The 24,378-nt window shown below is 33.0% G+C and overlaps 4 protein-coding genes, 1 non-coding gene and 1 pseudogene across 5 annotated transcripts; 1 reads left to right on the top strand and 5 right to left on the bottom strand.

The window, feature by feature from the left end:
• Positions 1–3,087: 3,087 nt before the first annotated feature.
• Positions 3,088–3,490, top strand: LOC147946333 (uncharacterized; annotated as a pseudogene).
• LOC104784336 (DNA-directed RNA polymerases IV and V subunit 5B) lies at positions 3,465–5,250 on the bottom strand. Its single transcript, XM_087511079.1, has 4 exons — positions 4,820–5,250; positions 4,092–4,268; positions 3,875–3,988; positions 3,465–3,766 (listed from the first exon to the last, which is right to left on the bottom strand). Exons 1-4 carry the CDS (start codon positions 5,057–5,059, stop codon positions 3,641–3,643), a joined length of 657 nt encoding a protein of 218 aa, XP_087367205.1. The 5' UTR covers positions 5,060–5,250; the 3' UTR covers positions 3,465–3,640.
• Positions 5,251–5,373: 123 nt separating this feature from the next.
• LOC104793041 (uncharacterized protein At5g39865-like) lies at positions 5,374–7,077 on the bottom strand. The gene has a single exon (XM_010519318.3). The coding sequence runs from the start codon at positions 6,763–6,765 to the stop codon at positions 5,530–5,532; it is 1,236 nt and encodes a 411-aa protein (XP_010517620.2). The 5' UTR covers positions 6,766–7,077; the 3' UTR covers positions 5,374–5,529.
• Positions 7,078–9,348: 2,271 nt separating this feature from the next.
• LOC147946332 (signal recognition particle RNA) lies at positions 9,349–9,642 on the bottom strand. Its single transcript, XR_015597849.1, has one exon.
• An 817-nt stretch (positions 9,643–10,459) lies between these two features.
• On the bottom strand, positions 10,460–12,509 carry LOC104784335 (uncharacterized). Its single transcript, XM_087509584.1, has 7 exons — positions 12,410–12,509; positions 12,169–12,324; positions 12,005–12,061; positions 11,828–11,899; positions 11,530–11,592; positions 11,149–11,217; positions 10,460–11,040 (listed from the first exon to the last, which is right to left on the bottom strand). Exons 1-7 carry the CDS (start codon positions 12,477–12,479, stop codon positions 10,460–10,462), a joined length of 1,068 nt encoding a protein of 355 aa, XP_087365710.1. The 5' UTR covers positions 12,480–12,509.
• Positions 12,510–14,239: 1,730 nt separating this feature from the next.
• Positions 14,240–16,499, bottom strand: LOC104782617 (two-component response regulator ARR8). The gene is made up of 5 exons (XM_010507597.3): positions 15,703–16,499; positions 15,507–15,607; positions 15,332–15,409; positions 15,000–15,070; positions 14,240–14,778 (listed from the first exon to the last, which is right to left on the bottom strand). Exons 1-5 carry the CDS (start codon positions 15,803–15,805, stop codon positions 14,457–14,459), a joined length of 675 nt encoding a protein of 224 aa, XP_010505899.1. The 5' UTR covers positions 15,806–16,499; the 3' UTR covers positions 14,240–14,456.
• Between the last annotated feature and the right edge of the window lie 7,879 nt (positions 16,500–24,378).

Here is a 24,378-nt window from a genome sequence, read left to right as displayed (position 1 = left end):
GCGATCCAGATACCACCACCAACAATAGCACCTTCACGCAAGAGTTTCAGCTAAGGGTAGACATACTAGAGGAGCAAAGACTTCGCCGTCAAGCCAGGGAAGAATCAGCCAAGTTCGACCAAAGTTCATAAATAAATACATTTATTATTTTTTCAAGTATCAATAGTTACTATGACTAATAATATATGAGAGGAATTTTAAGCAAAAAAAAATTATAATTATATATATATATATATATATATTCATTTCTTTCTTTGAAAGACATATACTTTAGTTATTTCTCTCTAAATATTTATAATTTTTATCTATTAAATATTTAAAATTAAATATATATATATATATATATATATGTTTTTAAATATACTTTAGCTTGTTTTAGTTAGAATCAAATTGAAAAATAGTGGAGTAATCATATCATGTTAATTATTTCTATTAAAATACATAAATAAAAGATAAAATCATTATTTTGGATAATAAGCTACATAAATTAAAGCAAAAATTGAAGATTTTATAATCAGCCAAATGACCAATGTCCATAGTTGACCGTTGCTTTCATATGTTCTTGTTAACTATAAATAGTAAGAAAAGTCTTATGCAAAGTTGCTTATAAAATAATCTATATGAACCACACATTAATTAATTATCAAACTTGTTTAGTTTATGTAAATATCAAAAAGGAAACACAAAGTTTATGTTGATATATAATCTAAGTCCCACATCAGAAGTTTGAAGGAACTATCATTAATATATAAAGGTTTAGGGTCAATAAATTAATTGCCAATTAGTTTTTAGTTGGAAGCCCAAGATAAATCCAAATTTAACAGTTACAGTTTAAAAAAACAAAAAAAGTACAGATTTTGGCATCAAAACGTGATACAAATTAATTTCTACACACAAAAGAGAGCTAAAGATATAAACAAGACGAGATTACCCGACGCATCCGTATGTAACTTGCGAATCACGGAGCTCGTCTTTGTATGTGATCTTCATGACTTTCCCTGTCTCTAGTCCATAGTATCGCACAATCGGGTCTTTGCTCAATAACCGAGGAAGCTAACAATAGGCAGATATAAAAAAAAAAAAAAAACGTTTTAAGTCAAAACAAAACTGGCTCATAGTTCCTAGAATGGATGATCCGGATCCCATGTACAAAAGCACTTGCTTACTTGTTTTTCCTCGAGACTGTACTTCTTGAGAAGTGATTCCTTCTCGTCATCATTCAAAACCTGATGTCTTGGCCTCAAGACATGTTTTGTTACGTTAACTAGCAAATCGGTTATCTAACAACACAACAAGCAGCAACCAAGATGTTATGAACCAACTGTGATAATCAAGTCGAACCAACACATGACCTAATACGTACGGTTCAATATATAAGAGATATATACCTCGAATAACTTGTACCTTAACGTGAAAAGCTCAACGGCTTTTAGAGCAATTGATTTGTTATGTGACCTTGTAGAACTGAACGAGTATCAATCCAGTTATACTTTCTCGGTTAAGTACATCCGCTGCAATGACTCGCATTTCATTGACCTTAACCGTACGTACCAGTTCCACAAAACAAAACCGCTATCTGAAATTTAAATCAGAGAAAAATTGCTCTATGCTTGTCACTTCAGTGACAACAACAAACAAAGATATGACTTTTCAAGAGGAGCAAATAACAGAGAAGCTAGGTTAAAACTTAAAAGTAGGATGAATGTGAAATGATTTTTTATTATTATTAATATGAGAGTTACAAAAGATGTGATAGAATATGAAATTTACTAAAATATGTGAGAAAGTTCAACAAAAAAACATTTATTACTTATTAGTTGTTTTGAGTATTATTTTTTTTAGTAAATATAACTATAAATATATGAAAGGAATTTCAACCTAATCAAATTAATATGAGAGTTACAAAATGTGTGATAGAATATAAAATTTAATAAAATATGTGAGAAGGTTCATAAATAAATGCATTTATTATTTTTTCAAATATAAATAGTTACTATGACTAATAATATATGATAAGAATTTCAAGCAAAAAAAATTATAATTATATATATATATATTCATTTTTTTCTTTGAAAGACATATACTTTAGTTATTTCTCTCTAAATTTTTATAATTTATATATATTAAACATTTATAAATGAAATATATATATATATATATTTAAATATACTTTAGCTTCTTTTAGTTAGAATCAAATTGAAAGATAATGTAATAATCATATCATGTTAATTATTTCTATTAAAGTACATAAATAAAAGATAAAATCATTATTTTGGATAATATGCAACACAAATTAAAGCATAAATTGAACATCTTATAATGTATAATATCAAATTATATTTTTTTAATATAAATATAAATAATATAATGTATTTCATATAAAGTCAATTGAAAAAAATACACTAAAAATATTAAAGAAAAAATGACACATGACGCAAGAAGATAGTATCAAATGACAACTTCTTAGAGCTTGTCAAAAGAAAATCTTAGGGGGTGTTATTGGATTATACTTTATAAATAATGCTGACAACTTCAATAAAATCATCAAAATTGAATAAATTAACGAAAGATTTTTAAACATTGCTAGAAAGTACTATATAGTTTTGTTGATTAGTTTTCTAATATCTTGTAAAATGCTTCAAACAATCTCAGTAATTTTGTGATACTTTTTATGACTATATTTTGTAAAGAAAATGTATAAAATCATGAACCAAAAACATAATAATTGAATTCATCAACAATAGATTCTTTTATTCTAATTGAATAACACAAACTTTTTTATTGACTTTATAAAATTCTGAAAATCCAATAACCCAATTTTGTTAAAATTTTAAATGGCATTTTACAAATTACAAACTAATAACAATATACTTTAACAGAATTTAACAAAATCTTGATCTATTAACAACAAATTCTACATAAAATTTAAAGTCTTTAAAATTCTATTCAAATCTCAAATCATTAACCCCTACTTAATATAAGAAAATAATAATAATTATTTGTTTTGTTTATTGACGTCACACTCCAGTTTTTTTAACTATATATAAATGTGAAGCTCAAATTTTCAAACCAACCCTCTGTCTCTAATCTCTCTCATTTGTTCTTGAATTTTCTATCTTCGGCACAATTTTTCTTTTTATTTCCTATTTGATTAATCTTTTTAATCAAAGATTTTAGTTTGATCCACATGGGCTCAATTTTGTGCTGTGTACGCGAACCACCAGATACAACCAGCAGTACGATGGGCAACACTAGCACCTTCTCCGTGGAGGATCAAGAGCTTCAGTTAAAGGCAGCTAGACGGGAGGAGCGAAGACTTCGCCTTGAAGCCGAGAAAGTTAACACATTGGTCAGACATGAATCAGCCAAATTCGACTAACGTCCATAGTTGACCAGTGCTTTCATATGTTCTTGTAAAGTATAAATTGTAAGAAAAGTCTTATGCAGAGTTGCGAATAAATTAATTTATATGAACCACAACATTAATTAATTATCAAACTTGTTTGGTTTATGTTAACATCAAAAAGGAAACACAAAGCTTACAGTTAAAAAAACAGAAAAAGTACAGATTTTGACATCAAAACGTGATACAAATTAATTTCTACACACAAAGAGAGCTAAAGATATAAACAAGACGAGATTACCCGACGCATCGGTATGTAACTTGCGAATCACTGAGCTCGTCTTTGTATGTGATCTTCATGACTTGCCCTGTCTCTAGTCCATAGTATCGCACAATCGGGTCTTTGCTCGATAACCGAGGAAGCTAACAATAGGGAGATATCAAAAAAAAAAAAAAACGTTTGAAGTCAAAACAAAACTGGCTCATAGTTCCTAGAATGAATGATCACATGTACAAAAAGCACTTGCTTACTTGTTTTTCCTCGAGACTGTATGTCTTGAGAAGTGATTCCTTCTCGTCATCATTCAAAACCTGATGTCTTGGCCTCAAGACATGTTTTGTTACGTTAACCAGCAAATCTGTTATCTAACGACACAACAAGCAACAACCAAGAAGTTATGAACCAACTGTGAGAATCAAGTGCAACCAACACATCTCCTAACACGGTACTCAATATAAATATATATACCTCGAATAACTCGACCTTAAACATGAAAAGCTCAACGGCTTTTAGAGCTTGATTTGTTATGTGACCTTGCAGAACCAGTATCAATCCAGTTATACTTTCTCGGTTAAGTACATCCGCTGCAATGACTCGCATTTCATTGACCTTAACCGTACCAGTTCCACAAAACAAAACCGCTATCTGAAATTTAAATCAGAGAAAAATTGCTCTATGCTTGTCATTTCAGTGACAACACAGCAAACAAAAATAGGACTTTTCAAGAGGAGCCAAGGACAGAGGCGCTAGGTTAAAACTTAAAAGTAGGATGAATGTTAAATGTTTTTTTTATATAAAGTTATAACTCTTAACCCTACAAGTTACAAGTAAGTGTTCATCAATTAACGAACTGATTACTGGTAAGTGCTAACTAACTCAACCACCAAAGCAAACATATACATATTTCAACTTTCTAGTTAGAGATCTATAATCTTTTAACAACATCTTTGGGTTTTTTTTTTTTTTTTTGTCAGAAAAGACAACGATTCTGTTTCAAAAACAGAGGAATTCAAATGAAATCAAACCTAACTAGGAACCAGTCTGAAAAGCAGACAATATTTCTCAAAGTTTTCAGACCAACTGTAAACTGTATTTTATTGAATCAAATAAATGGAAAACACTTCGAATTTTTCTAAAAGCTAGTCACATGCAAATACCGAAATCACATACAGCATCGAATTCAGTCTTCAGATTACCTTTTTGGAAGAATCGAAGCGGTGTTTGGCAGAGATACGGAGTTGATCTACGTCAGGAAGTTCGCCATAGAGCGCTCGAAACTGCTGGAGTGAAAGGTTAATGTCTTCGTCGGAAACATCGTATCCTCTGTCTCGGAGCATCTCCATGGTGGTTCGACGCGCCAAGTAATACTTGTGACACTCTACACTTGATTTACTAATGGACGGTCCAACAGCTATCTCTTTCCCTTTCCCCTCCATCGTCTCTCTCGGTTTCGGTGAAGGAAGCAAAGCTTTGAGCAGAGTGAAGTGGATTGAAGATGACAAGACCCGTTGTCGTTTTGAGTAATAAATTTGCCCGTGACGTTGTTACTGTGACAGCGAATGACTTTTTGCAATAGACTTGGATGGTAGCCAATAAACAAGCAGGTGATAAAGTCATAGGGGCTTAAGCTGTAACTTTAGCGCACTTGACTTTTCAGTTTGCTTATCCATATGAAAAAATGTTTAGTTACTGTTTTTTTTTTTTTTTTTTTTTTAACATGTAAATTACAAACGTCAACGTGAAGAAACAATTGAGGCAATTAAAAGACATCACTTCTATTTCAATAACTCAATATACAAGAAAACAAAGATTATATAATTCAAAGAACACAACCAAACAAACATATCTAAAGTCAAAAGTCATATCTTTTCACATTTCACAAACATCAATCAAACGAATCCAATTACTAAAGACAACACTTGTTACAACGTACCAATCCATTTTCATTGCATCCCTCGCATCTCTTAAACCCATCTTCTTGTTCCTCAAACACTTTAGTACTACCCCCACAATTAGTACACGGCACAAACCTTGCATCTCCGCAGCTATCGCAAGCTCCCACGGTTTCCCAAGCTGGAAAGCCTTTTAACATTTCTCCTAATTCGCCTCCATCGTTGAGTTTCTTGATCTCCTCAATCCCACCAATGCGGATACCTCTTATGAACACCTGAGGTAAACAAACAGGTTTCTCTTCGCCGAGTGCGATCTGAAGCTCTTTCCTGTATTTGGAGTCCATTGAGATGTCTCGTTCCTCTACGGCAACCTGAAACCCTCTCAGTATCGTTCTGACGCAACAGCAATCCTCATAAGTCTTTCGAATTCCTCTGAGGCTAGTGAAGTACAATACTATCTTGTTCTTGTTATCTTCTGTCTCAAGCAATCTTGGTTTTTCTAGGTCTTCCAAAGTCTGAGAACTCAGCGGACTCGAAGACACAGATTCTGGTAGAGTCGATTGATTTGAGTGGCTGCAAGAGAAGGATTTCGTGCTACTGGTTTTGCCTAGTTGCTTAGAAGACAATGCTTTCTTGTAAGATGAGATGATATTAGGATCTAAGTCAGAGAGAAATGATTCTTCAGACATATGTTTCCACAGAGGTTGCTTAGGCTTAAAAGGCAGTAATCTCCAATCTTCATTGTCCTCTTCGATTCTTACGAATTCGTAAGATTCGTCCAATTTCAACGTAGAACCATTACTACCAACGTCTCGATTCACGATGGGTTTAGAAAAAGAATCAAACTTTACGGCGGAAGTACGCTTACTTGTATCGAAATCTTCTTCGAGGCCGTTCATGAGCTCCCACGTGTTGATCACTGAGTCAGGAGACAACGATTCGCGTGACTCCTCTGTTTCAGTCGTCTTCTTGTTACTACTCTTCCCTGAAACAGAGAGATGAGGCAATGTTTGTCTTTCGGAAGCTCCGTCGAGGAGAAGAGAACCGTAAGTGGTGGACGTAAGGGAGACGAAGTGGTGCGTATCGCCTTTTTTAGCCGGTGGATGATGAATCGACGGCATCGGAAACGTGAAAGCTTTAGCGACAGAAGAAGAGGAGACTTTGGAGTTGAGTTTCGTCTCCAGAGATGAATTCAAAGCCGAGGCTGAAGAAGAAGAAGAAGAAGTTGTTTTAGAAGCAGAGGAACCCATGAATGGTTTCGAAGCAGTAGAACAGAGAGAAGCAGAACAAATGTTAGTTTCTTAAACTCTTTTTTGATGGGTTTCTTGTACTTTTTCTTTTGTCGGAGAATAATATAAAAGAGAAAGAGAGAGAGAGAGAGAGAGAGAGAGAGAGAGAGAGAGAGAGAGAGAGAGATAGAGAGAGAGAAGAAACAGGTGGAAAGGAGCTGTCTATGTAAGTTAGAGGTGGAAGATGGTGAAAACACTAAAGAAGACGATGTTGATGTTGATTCGTCGATATCGCATTTGATTTGATTTGATAATTATGGAAAGTATCTAATTTGATCCTTGTTTTTAGAGCGTAAATTCGGAAAATTAATAATGACTGACCCCTAAAAAACAAAGTAAACTGTCAAGATCCTCAAAATTTGCATAACAGCTTCCAAAATGTGAACTAGCCTAATAATACTTTTTTATAGGGAAATAAAAACAGAGCAAAATTACTTAGAAACTTTATTCTTTATAGACACAGAAGACAGTGATACTTTCCTAAGTTGCTTATTTAGATTACGTAACAGTAAAAACAGCATTAAAAACTGATTACATAGAAAGAGGACTAATTTACTTGATATGTTTTGAATTTTGATCTTTGAGCTGAAATCTATATTAACAATATAAAGAACGAGATCTCTTCGTTTATCCCATATTTACAACGTGAATAATCAATTACATCTGTAGTCTGTAGACTCAAAAAGTTTAATATTCAGATTCCAGGCTCCAACACATACAAAGTAAAAGTTGAAATATTGTCTAGTGAAAATGAGCTGTGCAGTGTGCAGTGCACTGATATCTTTCTGTTATATGGGATTAAGAATAAACAGGAAACTGAATTGCACAAGGAACACTCATTGAAGAATCCTTTTGGTACTTTGCCTTTTAGAAAGACAAGCAAAACTATTTATGTATATTATATAAAGATAAATAACTGAAAGTAAGAAAAATATCATTATCATAAACAAAAGCAAGATGGGCACAAGAAGATATTTTAATTTCTTTTTATGTATAAAAAGAATAAAATCTTGGTAACTTATCCGTAAAGAAAGACGCCCAAGGCGCTAAAATTAGTTTAGAATATTTCAAGATGCAACTTCTTTCTTGCTTTTACCCAAAAAAAAAAAAAAAAGTGAATTCTACACTTATTTGCTTATAATTTCCTCATATGCCAACTTGGAACAGTTGTCTACACTTGAAGCTATCTATGAATACCATCACCAGATATGATGATGATCAATATTCTAGTCTTGTAAATCTTTGAGCTATTTGAATGATGATTCTCATTTCTCAACCAGAACCAGCAGGATTCTCAAGGAATGTAACTCATCACACTTTGATGTAAATAGTACAATGTTGGAAAATAAGAACCAATAATAACACAAGCCTTCTCTCAAAATCAGCAGAAACACACAAACTAAGACGTGTAATAAGTAATATCAAGGAGCAAACAAGTGACCTATACATTATATTTATCTTCCTCTACAATAAACCCAAATTACTATTCAATATTTTAAAATCCGGAAGGATGAAGAATGTATATAAACAACTGATCATCCAAAATGTGAATGATGAACACGTTCTCGGTCTCTGAGAGAACCGGCGATCTCGTCGGCGATGGACAAACATGTGAAAATCCACCCTGAACCATCGCCATTTCTAAAGGCATCGCCATTGTTAACTCTCTCTATCTAAAATATTACGAGCTCAACTCACTTGGGCAGAAGAGAAACCTGCAACCACTGCGTCTGCAAGATCCATGTGGTGGAGAGAAAGATATTAGTATGAATCATGAAAGAAAACTCGGCACGTGGGACACGCGAGGATATTTCCGGCAATAAGACGTCGCCACGTATTGATTCTGTTCACCAGCCGCGTCTCTTTCTGGCCAGTTATTACTTATTAGGACATTTAGTTAGGAGACACGTCACTGTTCGACCAATAAAAAGACAAGGTCCAACCCGATCTTTACTAACCCGACCCAGTGGTTGGTCTATTATTAATTTATTATATGACTCTTATTATATTTTGGTGTTTAAAATGTCAGCTTTTATAATTAGACACTTTTCTAACTAAAAATTATAGTTAGAATTTTGGAATTTTCCCAATAATTTTGTTAATACTTCACAAAACAACAGAAATTTTTGCATAAAAGAATAAGAAAATGAAGAGACACAATGAATGTTACCCATCATGGTATAATAATTGAAGATAATAAATCCAAGAACCGATAATTTGATGGAGCGGCATCATAGTGGAAGCTTCCTTTTTATCATAATCGAAAATAAATCACTTTTATTTATTTTAGATAGGTCTCTGTCTCTCTGATGATTACGAAACTATCCAAATTGGGTCTACTTATTTTGTTTCCCTTCTATTTAAACCTTGCAATTTATTATTTTAATTTTGGAAAACTAAGCATACGATAGCTTCCACCATTGTTTGTTCTGCAACTGCAAACCTCCGGTTACGCCTGATGTAATTTTTATTATGTAACTTCGATCATCGTTGTTTCCATTATACAACATTGGTGTGTGATTTTGTGGGGAAAAAAAAATGTAAAAAAATGATGGTCCAATCGGAATCGGCTAATTGGGTCATAGTAGGCTCGGAAGGCAATGGCTCGTAATCCTTCCACCGTCAAGAGCGGGAAGTGAACGCTGCTCTGTGAAACCAGCCTCACGCGGTCTCCCCAACTCTAGAAGACACGCGACTCAAGCCTTCGCTCAAACTCCCAACTTGGAATGGGCGAGCCAGAATATAACCCACACCGAACCCGGCCCAATAAGATCGATCCAACGTCCCATCACCTTAATTTCTCCACTTAGATCACAAGCCCGCGTTACTGAACCCGACGTACAGTAGTTGATAACTTCACTTTTATATACAACAACGGAATGTTTTTTTTCTCCGATGTGGGATAAAAAGCTTTTCACTTAGTAAGCGTCTTAATGCAGTTCGCTCGCTTCATGTTGAGGCAAATCAGAAAATTGTCATCCTCATTCTCGGGAATTAGATCTTTTCGTATCAAAGGCCACTAGGCCAGAACTTCGATCACTCACCTCCAAGTTTTGGATTCTCGTTGTACAACGATCGTGGTGAACTTTCTCGTTAAAATTTATAGATTCAATATTGATTCTCTTTGCATTAGTTTTGGATCCTTCAGCTAATGAATGTACTATATGAACTTTCTCGTTAAAAGTTTCAGACAGATTCTTGGGGAGCATGAGACCAAAGAGGATCTTATAATTTTCTGTTTTTACGGTTCTTGAGCTACTGTAATGTAGCAAGACTATACTGATTTTCTCGAAATCTCCAATCTTTGTGGATTCTTAAGCTAATGAATGTGGCAAGAAACTTCCCAAAAAAGTCTTGTGGGTTTATAACAAGAAAAAAAACAAGAAAGCTAATCTAGGGGAGATGACCAAAGAAGAATCCACTACTGTTTGCAAGTTTCTTTCGTCATCTCACTTTTTTGAGGTTGCTCTTCTCTTCTCTTTCAGATACCTCGTCTTTGCTGTTGCCTTTGAAGGATCATGCTGGTTTTGAGCCCTTGTTACTGTGCTATCACCTTAATGAAAAGAGAAAAACAAACAAGCAAGATACGAGATGACATAAGAATATAGATATTTGATAAGGGTTTTGTGGCTCGTGGTGTTGAAAAAGGGTTTTGCTACTTACCACTATTTAAATTGTTTGAATCTTTAGATTCAGGTATTAAATTCTGTCGCTCTGCTTTTTCCATTGTCTTTTTTTCCTGATGATGCTGCTGCTGCTGGGGTATTACTGCTTGCAACTCGTTGTTGTTTCCTCCATATTGCAGCTCCTTGTTGTTTGACTTGTTTCCTTCATATTGCAGCTCCTTGTTGTTTCCTCCATATTGCAGCTCCTTGTTGGTTACTCCATATTGCAGCTCGTTGTTGTTTCCTCCATATTGCAGCTCGTTGTTGGTTACTCTATATTGCAGCTCGTTGTTGTTTGGCAGCTCGTTGTTGGTTACTCCATATGGCAGTAACTCTTCTACTGAGAAGTTCTGCTGCAGATATGGCGGCTGGTGTTGTCCATAAGGGTCTTGTAGCGGGTACTCGGGTTGTGTTAGCATTTTTGCTAATGAAGGATCAATGAACTTGAAATATGAGCCGCCATTTTCAATATTTTCCCCAAAACCAAACGTAGACATGCCACATAGTACAGTAGGTGGTTGTGCAACAGGTGGAGCTTCCGGTGCAACTGTTGAAAATGCAGGATAGTAATCTATGGAGGAAAAAGAAAAGAAGAGTGGTTCATAGAAATGCTTTAATGTAAAAGAGTAGTTTAAACCATATACAAAATAAAGAGAGAAAGGTTGAGTCTTTTCTTTACAGGAAAGATCATTAGATATAGGGCATTGATTTGAAGCTGCTGGTGCAATGGGGTGAGCTCCAAGATTACCTATGGGGGAAAGAAAAAGAGAGTGATTCATAAAACTGCTTAAGTAGAAGTCTTAAAACAAATGATAGATAAAAGAGAGAAAGTTTGAGTCTTTACAAGGAAAATCATAAGGTGTAGACCATTGATTTTGCTGACAATTAGGAGTCTGCAACTGGTTAACTATAAAACAGAGAAACATAAGTAATCGAGTTTTCGTGCAGCTGCAGTCATGACGTATAAGCTACGCAATGCAATAGATATCAAACAAAACAAACTGATCAATATTGAAAAAAAGAGAGAAAGGTCGAGTCTTTTCTTTATAGGTAATAATACCATTGGATGTTAACCATTGATCAGTAGTTGGTTGTGCAAAGGTTGGAGTTCCAAGATTGTTACCTATTGGGACAAGAAAAGGATAATCATTCATAAAAATGCATGAGTAGAAGAAGTGAGAGGGAGATAAAGATTGAGTCTCTTCTTTACAAGCATAAATATTAGGTGTAACAGAGTGATAGTGATTAAATTGATGTTGCTAATCATTAGGACTCTGCAACTGGTTCACTTCCTTAGATGTCAAAAGTGCAAGAAATAGAGTTTTTCGAGTAGGAATATTAATCTTGTGACTTTATACCTGTTGGACCATTTGTATCACCCAATGCCAACATTGCAAAGCTTGAAGGGCTCATCTCTGACGACATATCAGCTGCACAAAACAATGCAAGAGACATTAAACAAAACAAAAAACAAACCCAAATTTTCAAGAAGTTATGTACTTTGGATATGATGCATCATTAGAAGAGAGGTTTACAAGGAGTATTAGCTAGTTCCTCCAAGATAATTTGATTAAGAAAATTCATGACTGCAGCTGCACAAAGACAAAAGAATATATAAGCGAATCTTCAACAAAATCGAGTGGTAAAAACAATCCAAATTAAAGTAGAGTGTGCATGGTCTCTGTTTTTTAATACGTACGTGGTGCAGTAGTAATATCAAACTGTCCATCACCCAACATCTTTCTTGCTTGCGTTCGAAGGAAACTGTTGCACGTCTTTATCTGACGCAATACTTCGAGGTTTAAGTAGTAGCGTTCGAAAAACTCCGGACTCAGTTTCTGAAGCCCCTCCCAAACTAATATATAGAGAAAACAAGAGAGTTCAAGATTTAATAAAGAAGCACGTAATCAAACTGGCATATAAATTATAAGGTATATTACTCTCTTTGGTGATACGGTGAGGAATCTTGTGATTGTCACGGATATATGTCACCGTTTCTTCAAAATTCATGTACTTACAAATACATTCGTCGATTTTGTTCCTAATCTGAAACAGAACAACAACAATGGCACGATATGAAGCAGAGTAGGTGTGTAAGTGTAATAATAAGCTACAGAGAATCATGAATTGTTTTTTAGGGTACTGTGTAGCTAGAAAGTAAGAATTTTAATACATTGTCTGCGGTCTCAGCTGCAGCATCACTTAGGGAGCTGGAGAGAAGATTGTGACGAGATGGTTCGCTCATAACTTCGTTTGAGGGAACCTGATGAAGAAAAAAAGAAAAGAAAAAAAGATTAGGAGTCTCTCTATTTCAGGAATGAAAAAGAAAGTGAAAGATTTGTTAGGTTGAATATATATTAGCGACAAAATCGGTAACAAGTTTTAGGATTAGTGAGAGTATTTTACAAACGAAACCGCCGTCGTTTAAAGATATGAAAAAACAAAGAAAAGAACCGCTTCGGCGTCGTTAAAGAGAGAAAAAGAAGGAGATAAGAAAAGAAAAAAAGAGAGGACGAATGATCGAACCTGGTTTTGAGTATTTCTTGTTGTTGTTGGTCTTTTGTTTTTCATCGGAAAGGGTTCGAGAATATTCCTAGTCTTCGATTCTTCACGCTTACTTGGCTTCATATATCATTAATTCATCATCATCTTCGGGTGCTTCTGACTAAAACAGTTTCGTATGATGCTTGCAGACTCGAGCTGGTGAAACCGATGACAAAGAAGATTTTTGTAAGATATAGAAAACAAAGCTTTTGTGAAGAAGAATTTGAGAGAAACTAGAAGAAGAAGAAGAACTAAATAATACTTGAAAGGGTTTTTTTTCTTTTCGCCTCCTAATTCCGTTAAATAACGAGACTGAATATTATTAATTAATACCTGAAAGGGTTAACGGAAGAATTAATATTTTAATATAACAATAACCCTAATTCCGTTAAAATATAATCAGACTGAATATTTTTTCTCCCGCATTTCTCTCCTCTCACTCTTTTTTACTCTTACTTAAATTGAAACGAAAAAGAATTATAGATCTACTAATCTTTTTAGTTTTTACTATTGTGTCGATAATAGCTGAATGGTACTTTATTTAACCGAAATTCACTAAAAAAATATTATATTTATAATATTGACTTAAATTAAAGAAATTCTTTAGAAATCGACCCTTTAATTTTTTTCCAAAAATACCACTATTATTATTTTTTATAAAAATGACACATTTTTTTTAATTTTTCCAAAAATACCACAAACACAAATTTAAGGGTGTCATTTATTTTATTTTAGGTTTAGGTTGACAATTTTAAATTTAGTGTATAGTTTTTAGGGGTAGGGTTTATTGTTTATAGGGTTTATATTTGATTGTTAAAAAATTTAGTTTTAATTTATGGTATTCTTGGAAAAAATATATATATTTTGATGATACGTTTTAAAAATAAAACTAAAAAATAGTATTTCACTAGTATTTATGAGAATTCCCTTAAAAGTTAACTGTTTATGTTTATTTCTGTAAATAAGTTTTTCTCTAAAACTAAACCAAATCCGAACCCAAATCCAAATCGAAATAAGTTCTATCTGAAAGAATCTATTTTTCCAAAACCGAAACCTAAATTATCCGAACCAAGTAACCAAAGTCTTTCTTTTTTAGTTTTGATATTAACCCACCTGTAAGCTATGTACTAATGGATCTGTTAACCAAACTCTTTGATGTTGTCTTTACTAAATGGGCCTCACATTATCCGCAACAATATACAAATCCAGAACTCAAAACAAAAATATCAAGGAAGAAGAAATCATAAACAAAAATGGGAATTTGCTGATTTTTACATAATGAACTATAACAAGTGACAACCAATCATCATCATCATCTACATATTATCTCCCTTCTTCATTATCTATAGCAACCCTGTATTTACCAGAAGAAGCATTCCTACAAAGAACCTATAAAAAAACACTGAAGTTGTGCAGGAAACTGAGAAAGAAAGACACAAAGGGTCAGACCGAGGTTGTGATATCATTGTATTTAGGACGTGACCGATCCGTAGATATCACTTCTTCCATTGCTTTCCTCTTATTACTACTACTACTCACCATCGTTTCAAGTTGTTCGGATTCAAGTTCTTGATGGAGAGGCAAGATCTCAATTACTGCTTCTTCTTCTTCTATCCCCGGTTTAGAAATTTCACTCTCCTCTTCTTTAGCTGGTTTCTCACTTTCTTTCTTCAATTTGGTTTTCATCATATGTGGTTTCAACTTGGTAAGATCAGCCAACTTTACTGGTTTCAAGAAAAACTCTTCAGCTCCTTCTTCAAGACATCTGTTGGAAAAGAGGAAACCACAAGTACTTACATCAACACTAAACTCCAGATCCATTGCATTAAAAAAAAAACCACAATTTTCAACGTACTTTCAAGTTAAAAAAGACTTTGATGTTCTTCATACCAAAAGAATCAAATAATACCCCACTTGACTAATTCCAACTCACAAATCAGCAAGACTCAGTTTTTTTAATCTTAAAGAAACAGAGACTATTATTACCTGGAGATTCTTGCAGGAACGTTCTCTGAAGACATTATGACTACAGGTATGCTTTTAAATGCCGCTGATTCCTATACACAACAATCATGTAAAATTTTCTCAGAAGCAAATAAAAATTTGTTCTTTATCATATACAAACAATGGCATAAAAGAAAACTTTTTTTTTTTTTTGTGAGTGGGTGGGAGAACAATATTCTAAAATGAGATTTTCTCCATTTGACATTCTCACTTTTTTTAAAAAATCAAAAAGATAGAAACTTTATTTCTTTTTCTAGAAAACGAATTTTGCCAGAGATGGGAAAAGACAGTAACCCAAATTGAGAAAAATATACCTTAACTTTCTTGAGCAAATCGTAACCAGTCATGCCAGGCATACAGTAATCTGTAATTATAAGATTTATTTCAACTTCCTGTCCAAAAGCCACCACAAATTACAACCAAATTTCAATAACAAATTCATTTGTAAATTTTCGAAATCATGTAAAACGATAAAAAAAAGAACTGAACCTGATGAATATGGGGTGATGTAGAGAGCACATTTGGGTCTTCATCATCTACTCTCAAACCAAGAAATTCGAGAGCTTTAGAGCCTGAATCAACTGTAGTCACTGCAAAACAAGAACCAAAACACATTAAAAAAAAAAAAAAAACGAAGCTTTCTCCAATACATAAAAAAGCATACAGCTTTCTTTAAAAATTTTACCTTGACATGAAGACTTTTGGAGCAACCTCTCAATCATTTTCCGATCAAAGAGACTATCATCAACAGCTAAAACATGGAACTGTGACTCTGTTTCCATACCCATTACTGATATTGAAATCGAAAACCTTTTTCAAGATCTGGATATCTATAAAATCTACAAAACCCGGATGCAAAGTTTTCAACTTTCCTTGTTTTTCTTTTAAGAAAAAGGAAAAGTTTTCGTTTTTTTTCTTCCCCCGGAAATGTTGAGAGTTCTCTTTATTCTGAATGAGCTTAAGATAGGAGGAGAGGATAAAAAAGGGGTCTTTGTATTTTTCACCCCAAATCTCGGAGAGGGCGAGAAGAGAAGAAAACTAAAATTTTGGGATGTAGCTTTGGTTTATACGAAATAAGCAAAGTTTTTAAGGGATCAAAATAATTTGTTAAGGAGAGACAATGGAGAGAAGGAAACTTTGGTAATGGATTAAAATAATGAAAAGAAATCTATTCGAAGATTTTAATTGATTTGTTTACTTCACCAAAGACTTTTATTTCATTTTTTAAAAAGATAAGAGGATGAGGTATTTAAATATGTATATACTACCACAACCACATGCATTGCAATTGGTGAAGGTTATTGAAATTTTTTGAGGTTTTTTTTTTAATGTTTTCAACTTACCTTGAGTTTGATTTGTTACTGTATTTATTTACAACATTACATTTTTTTTTAAACTATATAATAACACAAAACTTTGAAATAATTTATAATGGTCCTGAACTGAAAGAGTGATGTAGCGTTAAAGGATTTTCGTCGGACCACGAAAATTTGAATATATATATATATATATATCATCGGCCCTATTTCTTTCTATTTTTTGCATTTTATGTTGTGGGGTTTGTGGATTCATGCGAGTCGATGTGACGTGTTATGCTGCGTATCATTTACTTATTGGATGTAATTTTCTAATGTTGTTTTTGTCTATGTTTTTTATGGGTTCTGCATCATATAATCAGTTAATCACAGTATAAATGTGGGTGGTCTGGTCTAGGATTATATAATATTCAATTAGTAAATTATATTGATAAATATCACATATGATTGGTAATATTAAGTCAGTCAAAAAGTTTTTAGTATTAGAGATTATAAAAAAAAAAACAGAGATGAATATTAGATGTTTAAAGTATACTATTATAATAGTAATCTTGATATTAGAAGTATTATTGATTTGTATACAATTCCTGAACTGTATATTAATTAGAAAATAAATGTAACCTAAAGTTTAAATAATGGTGCCGCCGTGCCGGCGATCGTATTATACTTAGCAATAAGATTCGTTGACAAAAGGATTAAGAAAATTTACTAACAACAGTTAGGTAGTGGCAAAGACATGGCAATGTTCACTTGATTCTCTGCCAAAGATTTGCCTCCCATGGCCATGCCCATCATCGCCACTATCACCATCCATCCATCCTCATCTTCATATGGACTAGGAACACGTATCCAAAGTATGGTAGACACATGAAAAGCCCCTCCGATTACCATACTCTCTTATTGGTCTAGTGGGTTCCATATTGTCCATCTCACTTTCCACATTTCCTTTTCTCTTTTATTTTTTCTTCCTAATTTTCTTATTATATTGTCAATTTTTTTTGTGTATTCGTTTCCGCAACAAAATGACAATGGCTTTTTTTTTATATCTTATTTGTTAACAAATTATTGGCTATTTCAGTTTCTTAAAAGTTAAATTATATTTGCTCGTTTCACTCATATATTTATTTATTCTATGTAATAATTTAACATGTTGCATTGTTGACCTGATTAAGATAAATGTAAGTTTCACTCATATTAGTATTTATCTATGTGATAAAATATGTAGCATTGTTGACTTAATTAAGATTTAATTATGTGAGAAAAATCGTTATACGATTAATATTATATAGATTACATGTCTAAATCAAATGTCAACATAAAAAAATTTCATTTTTAGTTGATTAAATGAGACTTTTTTTTATGTGAATAGTTTTTAATATTTGTAACATAACCACATACAAAAACGTATTTTTTCAAATAGAGAGAGTCATATTTGAAATATGAATTTATTATATGGTCAGAACAGTCCCTCTCGGCCTAACAAACATGTCGTTAATTACCGCCACACTGAATTTAAACAAAAAAATTGAATTCAACAATCGAAGAGATCAAGAAGCAAGAGTCAAAGGATCGTGGTGTTGACTAAAAAAGCGATTCGATGAATTAATGGAGATATCATGAAATTGTAATGCACGATGTGTCGGGAAGACATAACTTTCAATTTCAAAAACCCTAAAAATAGTCAAATAGATCTTCAATGGAGATCTTGTCTCTTGAAACTTCAGCAGAACCGTCCATGACTCTTTGATGATAGAGGACCCCTCCCCCGCTTCAACACATTCATAACTTCATCATCACAACTTTTGACCCTACAATTTTACAAAACAGACAAATTTGAAGAAGACGACGTCTATGAAATTAGTTAGTGGGGGTTAAAATGAAAACACTAAGTGGATGTAAATCGGACCACACACATACATTAACTAAAAAAAATAAATTGTAACAAATGTGTAAGTCAACACAAGTTGAGCTTTGTCTATAATTAATTGTGTCTACGTTTTTAAAGTTCTACATAAAACCAAACAAACTTAGCAGTATCTCTCTTTCACATTAAACAAATTTTTTTTTTACGATGATTGTAACTTTTACCACGCAGATATATATGGAAATAGGAGTGACGGTGACCAGTACCTTCCTGTCTTCGGGCTTTTTTGGCGTTCATGGTAGTGCTCATTTTCTTCTGTTTCTCTTCTTCTTCAACAGTAAAATCAAAAAGAATAATTAAAAAAGGAAGAAAGAGATTAACGAGTTGGTGGAATCTTTGTGTCTCTATCATCTTGTCATGAGTCGTGTGTTATGTGTATTGTGAACTCACTGATTAACGACGATAAAAACGTTTTCGATAATTTATCATCACAATTTTTAGAATCCGTCTAATAATTAACCAAACAAATTAAAGTAAATATTTGACTTGTTCTACACATATAATAATAAGTACATCCGATCTTTACTTTGAAATTTTCCTACTCTATGATTTGACTGGTTGAAAGAAACCTATTGTGTAGTTATCAAATCTTATTCGGCGAATATTTAGTATTTGACTTGTAATTTTGATATTATTTGAGGCTAAGCACACAATTATATCCATGTGCATAATATTATAAGATTTAAGATTGGTATAAATGCAAAGTCAATGTCACGAATATTATTAACGCATAGAGAGACGTTGGCATGTGACATGAGAGAAGATACGGTGGATCGTATCTGGTGGCCTCCATCTTTGCTTTATGTTAATATATTTTAAAACTTTTTATTTTCTGGCTAATACTAAAAAACAAAAACAACAACTTTTTAGGGAGGGAGTTAAGCATTAAGAAGTTTCTCGAGCAGTGACGAATTTTTACAAAGAAAAAACAAAAAGTAAAGATTTAAGAAGCAATCGCAAATATTGGAGTGCAAGTCGGGGTCGGGTTGGGTGCGTGTTACGAGTACTTCAGACTTCAATTGTGTGATATATTAACGTTATGGATAATATGTTGCTTAAAATCACTCAATTAATAAAACAAAATGAGTATGGATACGTGTTACGGGTGGTTGTACCCAATCGGTCTTATAATTCACAAAATATGTTAATATTTTCATGTATCGATAAACTCACATTATTATTAGTATATGTGTTTATTTGTTTGGGTGTGTATAAATTAGTATTGAATCACGTTAGTTCACGGTGATATCATAAACAATAACTAGATTATATATATTAAAAAAGAAAGGTTATGGTCTTAATACGTTGAACCAAACTTCAGCCATTATTTTTAAAAGATACGACCGTACCTTGAGATCTATTTTGAGAATATTAACAGCTCGTCTTGTCGACAAAAATAATAAGAAACAATTCGAGTTATATAACTTTTGCATCAACCGATAACTTCGATCGTTTGTGCGATGTCATTTTTTTCTCTGATATTTTTTTTTGGATTAAAAATTAGTTACATGTAAAGTAACTAGAGTAGAAACCTTTTCTGCTTTTAATATATCTACCAAATTGCTAACACGAAACTCATAATCCTAAGTCCTAACATAATCCAGTTAGTACATTTCTTGGATACTATTCAATGTGATTTTCGTTAGACAACAACAAAATCTTCGTAATGCATGAAGAATATATAATTTTATGTGAAAAATATGTTTCGGCGTTGTAGATGTCTCCAAAGTCCAAACACATGAACCCTCCTCTATACAGACTGACTCAAATCTCTCTTTATAAGGTGTCGGTACAAACGTAATGGCGTATACTAGACATGCCACTAGTTTTTGATATTGGAGTCAATACTAGGAAAATATTCCAAATTTGTACTGCTTGGATGATCAAAAAAGGGGGGGGGGGGGGGGAAGTTAGTGGCTATTTCAAGAGATTCTAATGATTCTAGGGATCAATGTTTATTTTAGCCTTCTTTATGGTTTTCAATATTATAGAAGTGGCATTTTATGGAAAAAGCTATGCTCTAATTACAACCATTAGCTTTTCCTAAACGAAGATGCTAGGTTCCTATGTTACGATTACTGCTTTTTTCAATAGCCATTTAATAGCTATGCTCTTATTACCACTAACACCTAGCATTTTTTAAACAAGAGATTTTTTATGAAAAAAAATATTTACAGATGACAGTTTTGTTTTGTGCATTTGACAATAGCGATGAACGGTTATGTATATGTTTACATACTAACTCTCTTAAGTGTAATATTAAGTTGAAAATCTAAGCATGGTCCTTATTTTGTTTGTCCCCGAAATTGGTTTCTGGTTTCATCAGTAAAATACTTAAACCGAATTCAAAATGCCCTTACAAGCGATGTTAGGACAGAATATACGGTATATGGCCAGTGCCCCTCCGATAGAACACAAGGCCAATGAAAAGGCAATATTACACACCAAATCTTTATATTTTATGTTACGTCTTATATAATACAATACATAAAGATTTTTTATATGATTATGTTCGTGTAACTCTACCAACAAAAAAAATCTCCATTTGATTATAAAGCTCGCAATAAACTCCTTTCTAACGCCACAACAAATTATATTATATATCTGTATTTTTGTTGGTTTGGAATTAGTATTATTATATCAGGGTATAGTACCAAATCTCTTTTCAAGGAGCAGAGCAGTAATATAAATCTTGCCGAACTATGCAATTTCCACAACGCTGTCACATATTACAATTTTTGTATCTTTATATCAGGAAATATATATTAGAAATTAAAAAAATACTCACATAGATCGATGCTTCAATAGTTTCACAAATATTAAGAAAAAGTCAAGCTTTTTATTTTTAAACTAATTTATAATTATTTTATGGTAGAAAGATAAAACATAACCCACTAAATATTATACCACTTAAAATAAAATATAATCAATCTGAGAAAAAATATTCTCTAAAACATTAAAACATCAATCTACATGAGGGATATATTTAGCGTGATTATTGGGCTGATCTTGACATGTTATTGGGCTACATTTGGACTTCACATATAAAGTGATTCGGCATCATCTTCTATTTTCCTTTTTGATGTTACTGTAATTGATTAAACAGCAAATCAAGGGATTCTAAAACTATTATAATCTTAGAAACTTCTAATCTTCGAAACTTTATACGTATATTGAAACTGCAACATCACCACCCGACACGAGCCACAAAATCCCACCGACACCAACCAATGGAAACAAGAGTAAAAAATAGAATTTCTAAGCGGAGCTCACACTCGCTGCCTCCTTCTCCGAATCTTCCTTTAGCGAACCAATGATAGTTTTTTGAGCGATATGAAGAATCCGGATTGACGGCAAGCTATGTGTGAAGAGTTTGATGCATTAGTGAGTCAAACATGAGATACGGTTAACTACTTGTCTCAACTTAATTACAATCTTGTGGGTTGCAAATCAAATAGGTTTTCAAGACTAAACAACTTTCTAATGGTTGTTTTAACCGGTAAGAAAACAAATACTTCCTAAATGTGATAATGCAGATTCTTACCACGACAAATTGTAAAGTGCCTTACAAATCGTGAAGCAGACTCTTTTTCTTTCCACCTCAAAACAGAACTAAGACAGAGAGACACACGTCATAAAGTAAAAACAATGTATACGCATTTATAAACGAAAAAACCGTTTCACAAAATAAAATGAAACTCCTGATTTCTATTTTCCAAAGTGAGATTAATTTCTTGCTTTTCAGAAAGTGATTTTCTCACAATATAGGAAAAAATAAAAAATAAAAGAGATTCACTCATTTTTAAATGCTTGTTGAGCGTTTCCTTTATGAAGTCATGCACCATTAACAGAAAGCAGACAAATATCATTATATCAATTTGCTTACGTAACCGATATTATATATTTATATCGCAGCAAACATAGTAATTTTTTTTGGAAAATTTAAACACTTGGATCAATAACGTTGGTTACAGAGTGTAAATGTATATACGCAACACAATTATTTAGCTATATATTTCAATTTTGTTTATAAATATATGAAGAGCGAGAACTGTTCGAGGTTCGAGCCATAAGGTAAAACCTACATATGGGAGGCCATTCGGACTTAGCTTCGAAAAGAAATGGGGAGGTTTGTATTTTTGCGGCAGTTAATTTGGGATAATGAAGGTTAGGTAGGGCCTGAAGGAGGATTGGCCGAGAAGGACATGAACGATGTCGAAGGTCAGAAAGTTATTTTTGCCAACCAAATGGATATAGACGAAGAAGAGGTTGCTATCTACTTCAATGGTAGTAGCGATATACCTACCACTTTTGGTATTTTGTCTCTTCACCTTTGGTTTTCCAAAAATACTTCTACATATTGCAAACCGCTAACACAAACAAAATTCTCCTAATGAGTGTGGTTATTACAATCTTGAAAACTTGCTAAAAACTATACTAAAGATTGTGTTTACAATTTCAATTTATTAAAAGAAAATCCATTTTTAGTACGTATCTCAATATAATGTATGTAACGTAAGATTAACATCTAAACTAGACAGAATTTTTTAATGTAAAATGAAAAAATCATAATGTGGGAATATTCTGAAAAGAGTGAAAAAGTTATGATGGGTAGTATTTTTGATGGACCGTCTTCATTTCCCTAATGGTCTCTGCCTTAAGCAAAGATGGTTCGTTCGTGCTTTTCATGTGAGGTCCCAACAAGTTGTGCATCGGTATTGGACCTAGGGACGAAAAGCCGGGACCCATGACATATTCACGAAGCTCCCTGGCAACGCTATTAACTTTAATTGGAAGGATCGAGACGGGGGATTTTTCGGTTACCTTGCATTCCAAGAAAACTCCATTTTCTAGGTTATCCATGATCCACCTCATCGATTGGAAAGTTCTTCACCAAGACGTTGAAGATGGGGCTGTTTCACGCGTGAAACTTTTCGGCAATACCGGAGAGTTTATAGAGATTCTTGAGGATAGTGAAAGGAAGAATACGAAGTTTATAAGTGAGGCTCAAGAAAGAGATAGTAGGCTCTGGTTTGGGTTCTCGACCGTAAGTGATTTAATCGGTGACATTATTACAGTTTATCAATTTGTGATGTAATAATTAGTGGATCTTTACGTTACATTTACATTAACACTTTCTACTGTGTGTGGATTGATGATATTTAATTAAAGGTTCAAACTTAAAGTATTTGTTGTATATAGTTAGATATGCATTTAAAATAACTCTAAAACTTAAAAATCTTATAATTTACTGAAATATTGGTTTCTTTTTTCTTGTTAAAGTAGTCTTATTTTCTTCAAAATCCAAATTATATAGTTTTGTTTTTTCTTTTGAATTTAAGAAACTTCACAAGAATCCGGAATTAGTGAGTCTAAGGTCATCTCCATCGCTAGAAGCGATATGCGTTTCTTTAAAAATAATAATAATAATATTTTAATTAAAAATTTTCTTTTTATATTTTTTTATTGAAATAATTGCTATATGTTTGACATGTGTGTAATATCAGTAGAGCAACCTTTCTAAAAATCCTTATGCTAGCAACGTTTCTTTCTCTTTCTTCAGTTTTTAAATTTTTTATTAATTTATTTTTGTTGAGTACCTTTAAAGATTTCTCCAGTAGAGATGTGCTAAGGACCTGCCTGCGCAGTCGACTAAGCATGATAAGCAAGATTAGATTGGGATATTTGTAAACAAGGAGGTCACATCACTTTTTAGATTTCTTCTTTTAATTGGTTCTGATGCTTTTGGAATTGTTTGTTTGGAGTTGGAAGGGATTTGAATTGGATAGCAAATAACAAAAAAATAAAATTAAAAACAAAAATGGTCAGAAGGCAACACAACGAATAGGTTGCCGAGTGGGACTCATGCAGTTGCTTCTTGTGCCCACTGCCCCTTCTCATGTCAATTCACTTCCTCCAACTTCTTTTGTCTGTTATTATTTTATTTTTTATGGTTAAAATTTATGTTTTATTTATACAAAAACTTTTATTTTCTTATTTGCTACAAGCTAAATCCTAAATGTATGTTTCATTAATACATTACATTACTATCACAAGTCAAACAAGATCATTTATTTATTATCTCGAGGTATTTTTATTATTCGTTTTCAATTTTATAAAT

Source organism: Camelina sativa, chromosome 4, assembly GCF_030686135.1.
Source record: "Camelina sativa cultivar CO46 ecotype springtype chromosome 4, ASM3068613v1".
Taxonomy (NCBI): Eukaryota; Viridiplantae; Streptophyta; class Magnoliopsida; order Brassicales; family Brassicaceae; genus Camelina; species Camelina sativa.
Note: the sequence above shows the minus strand (reverse complement) of the source record. Positions and strands in the feature narration are given on the sequence as shown.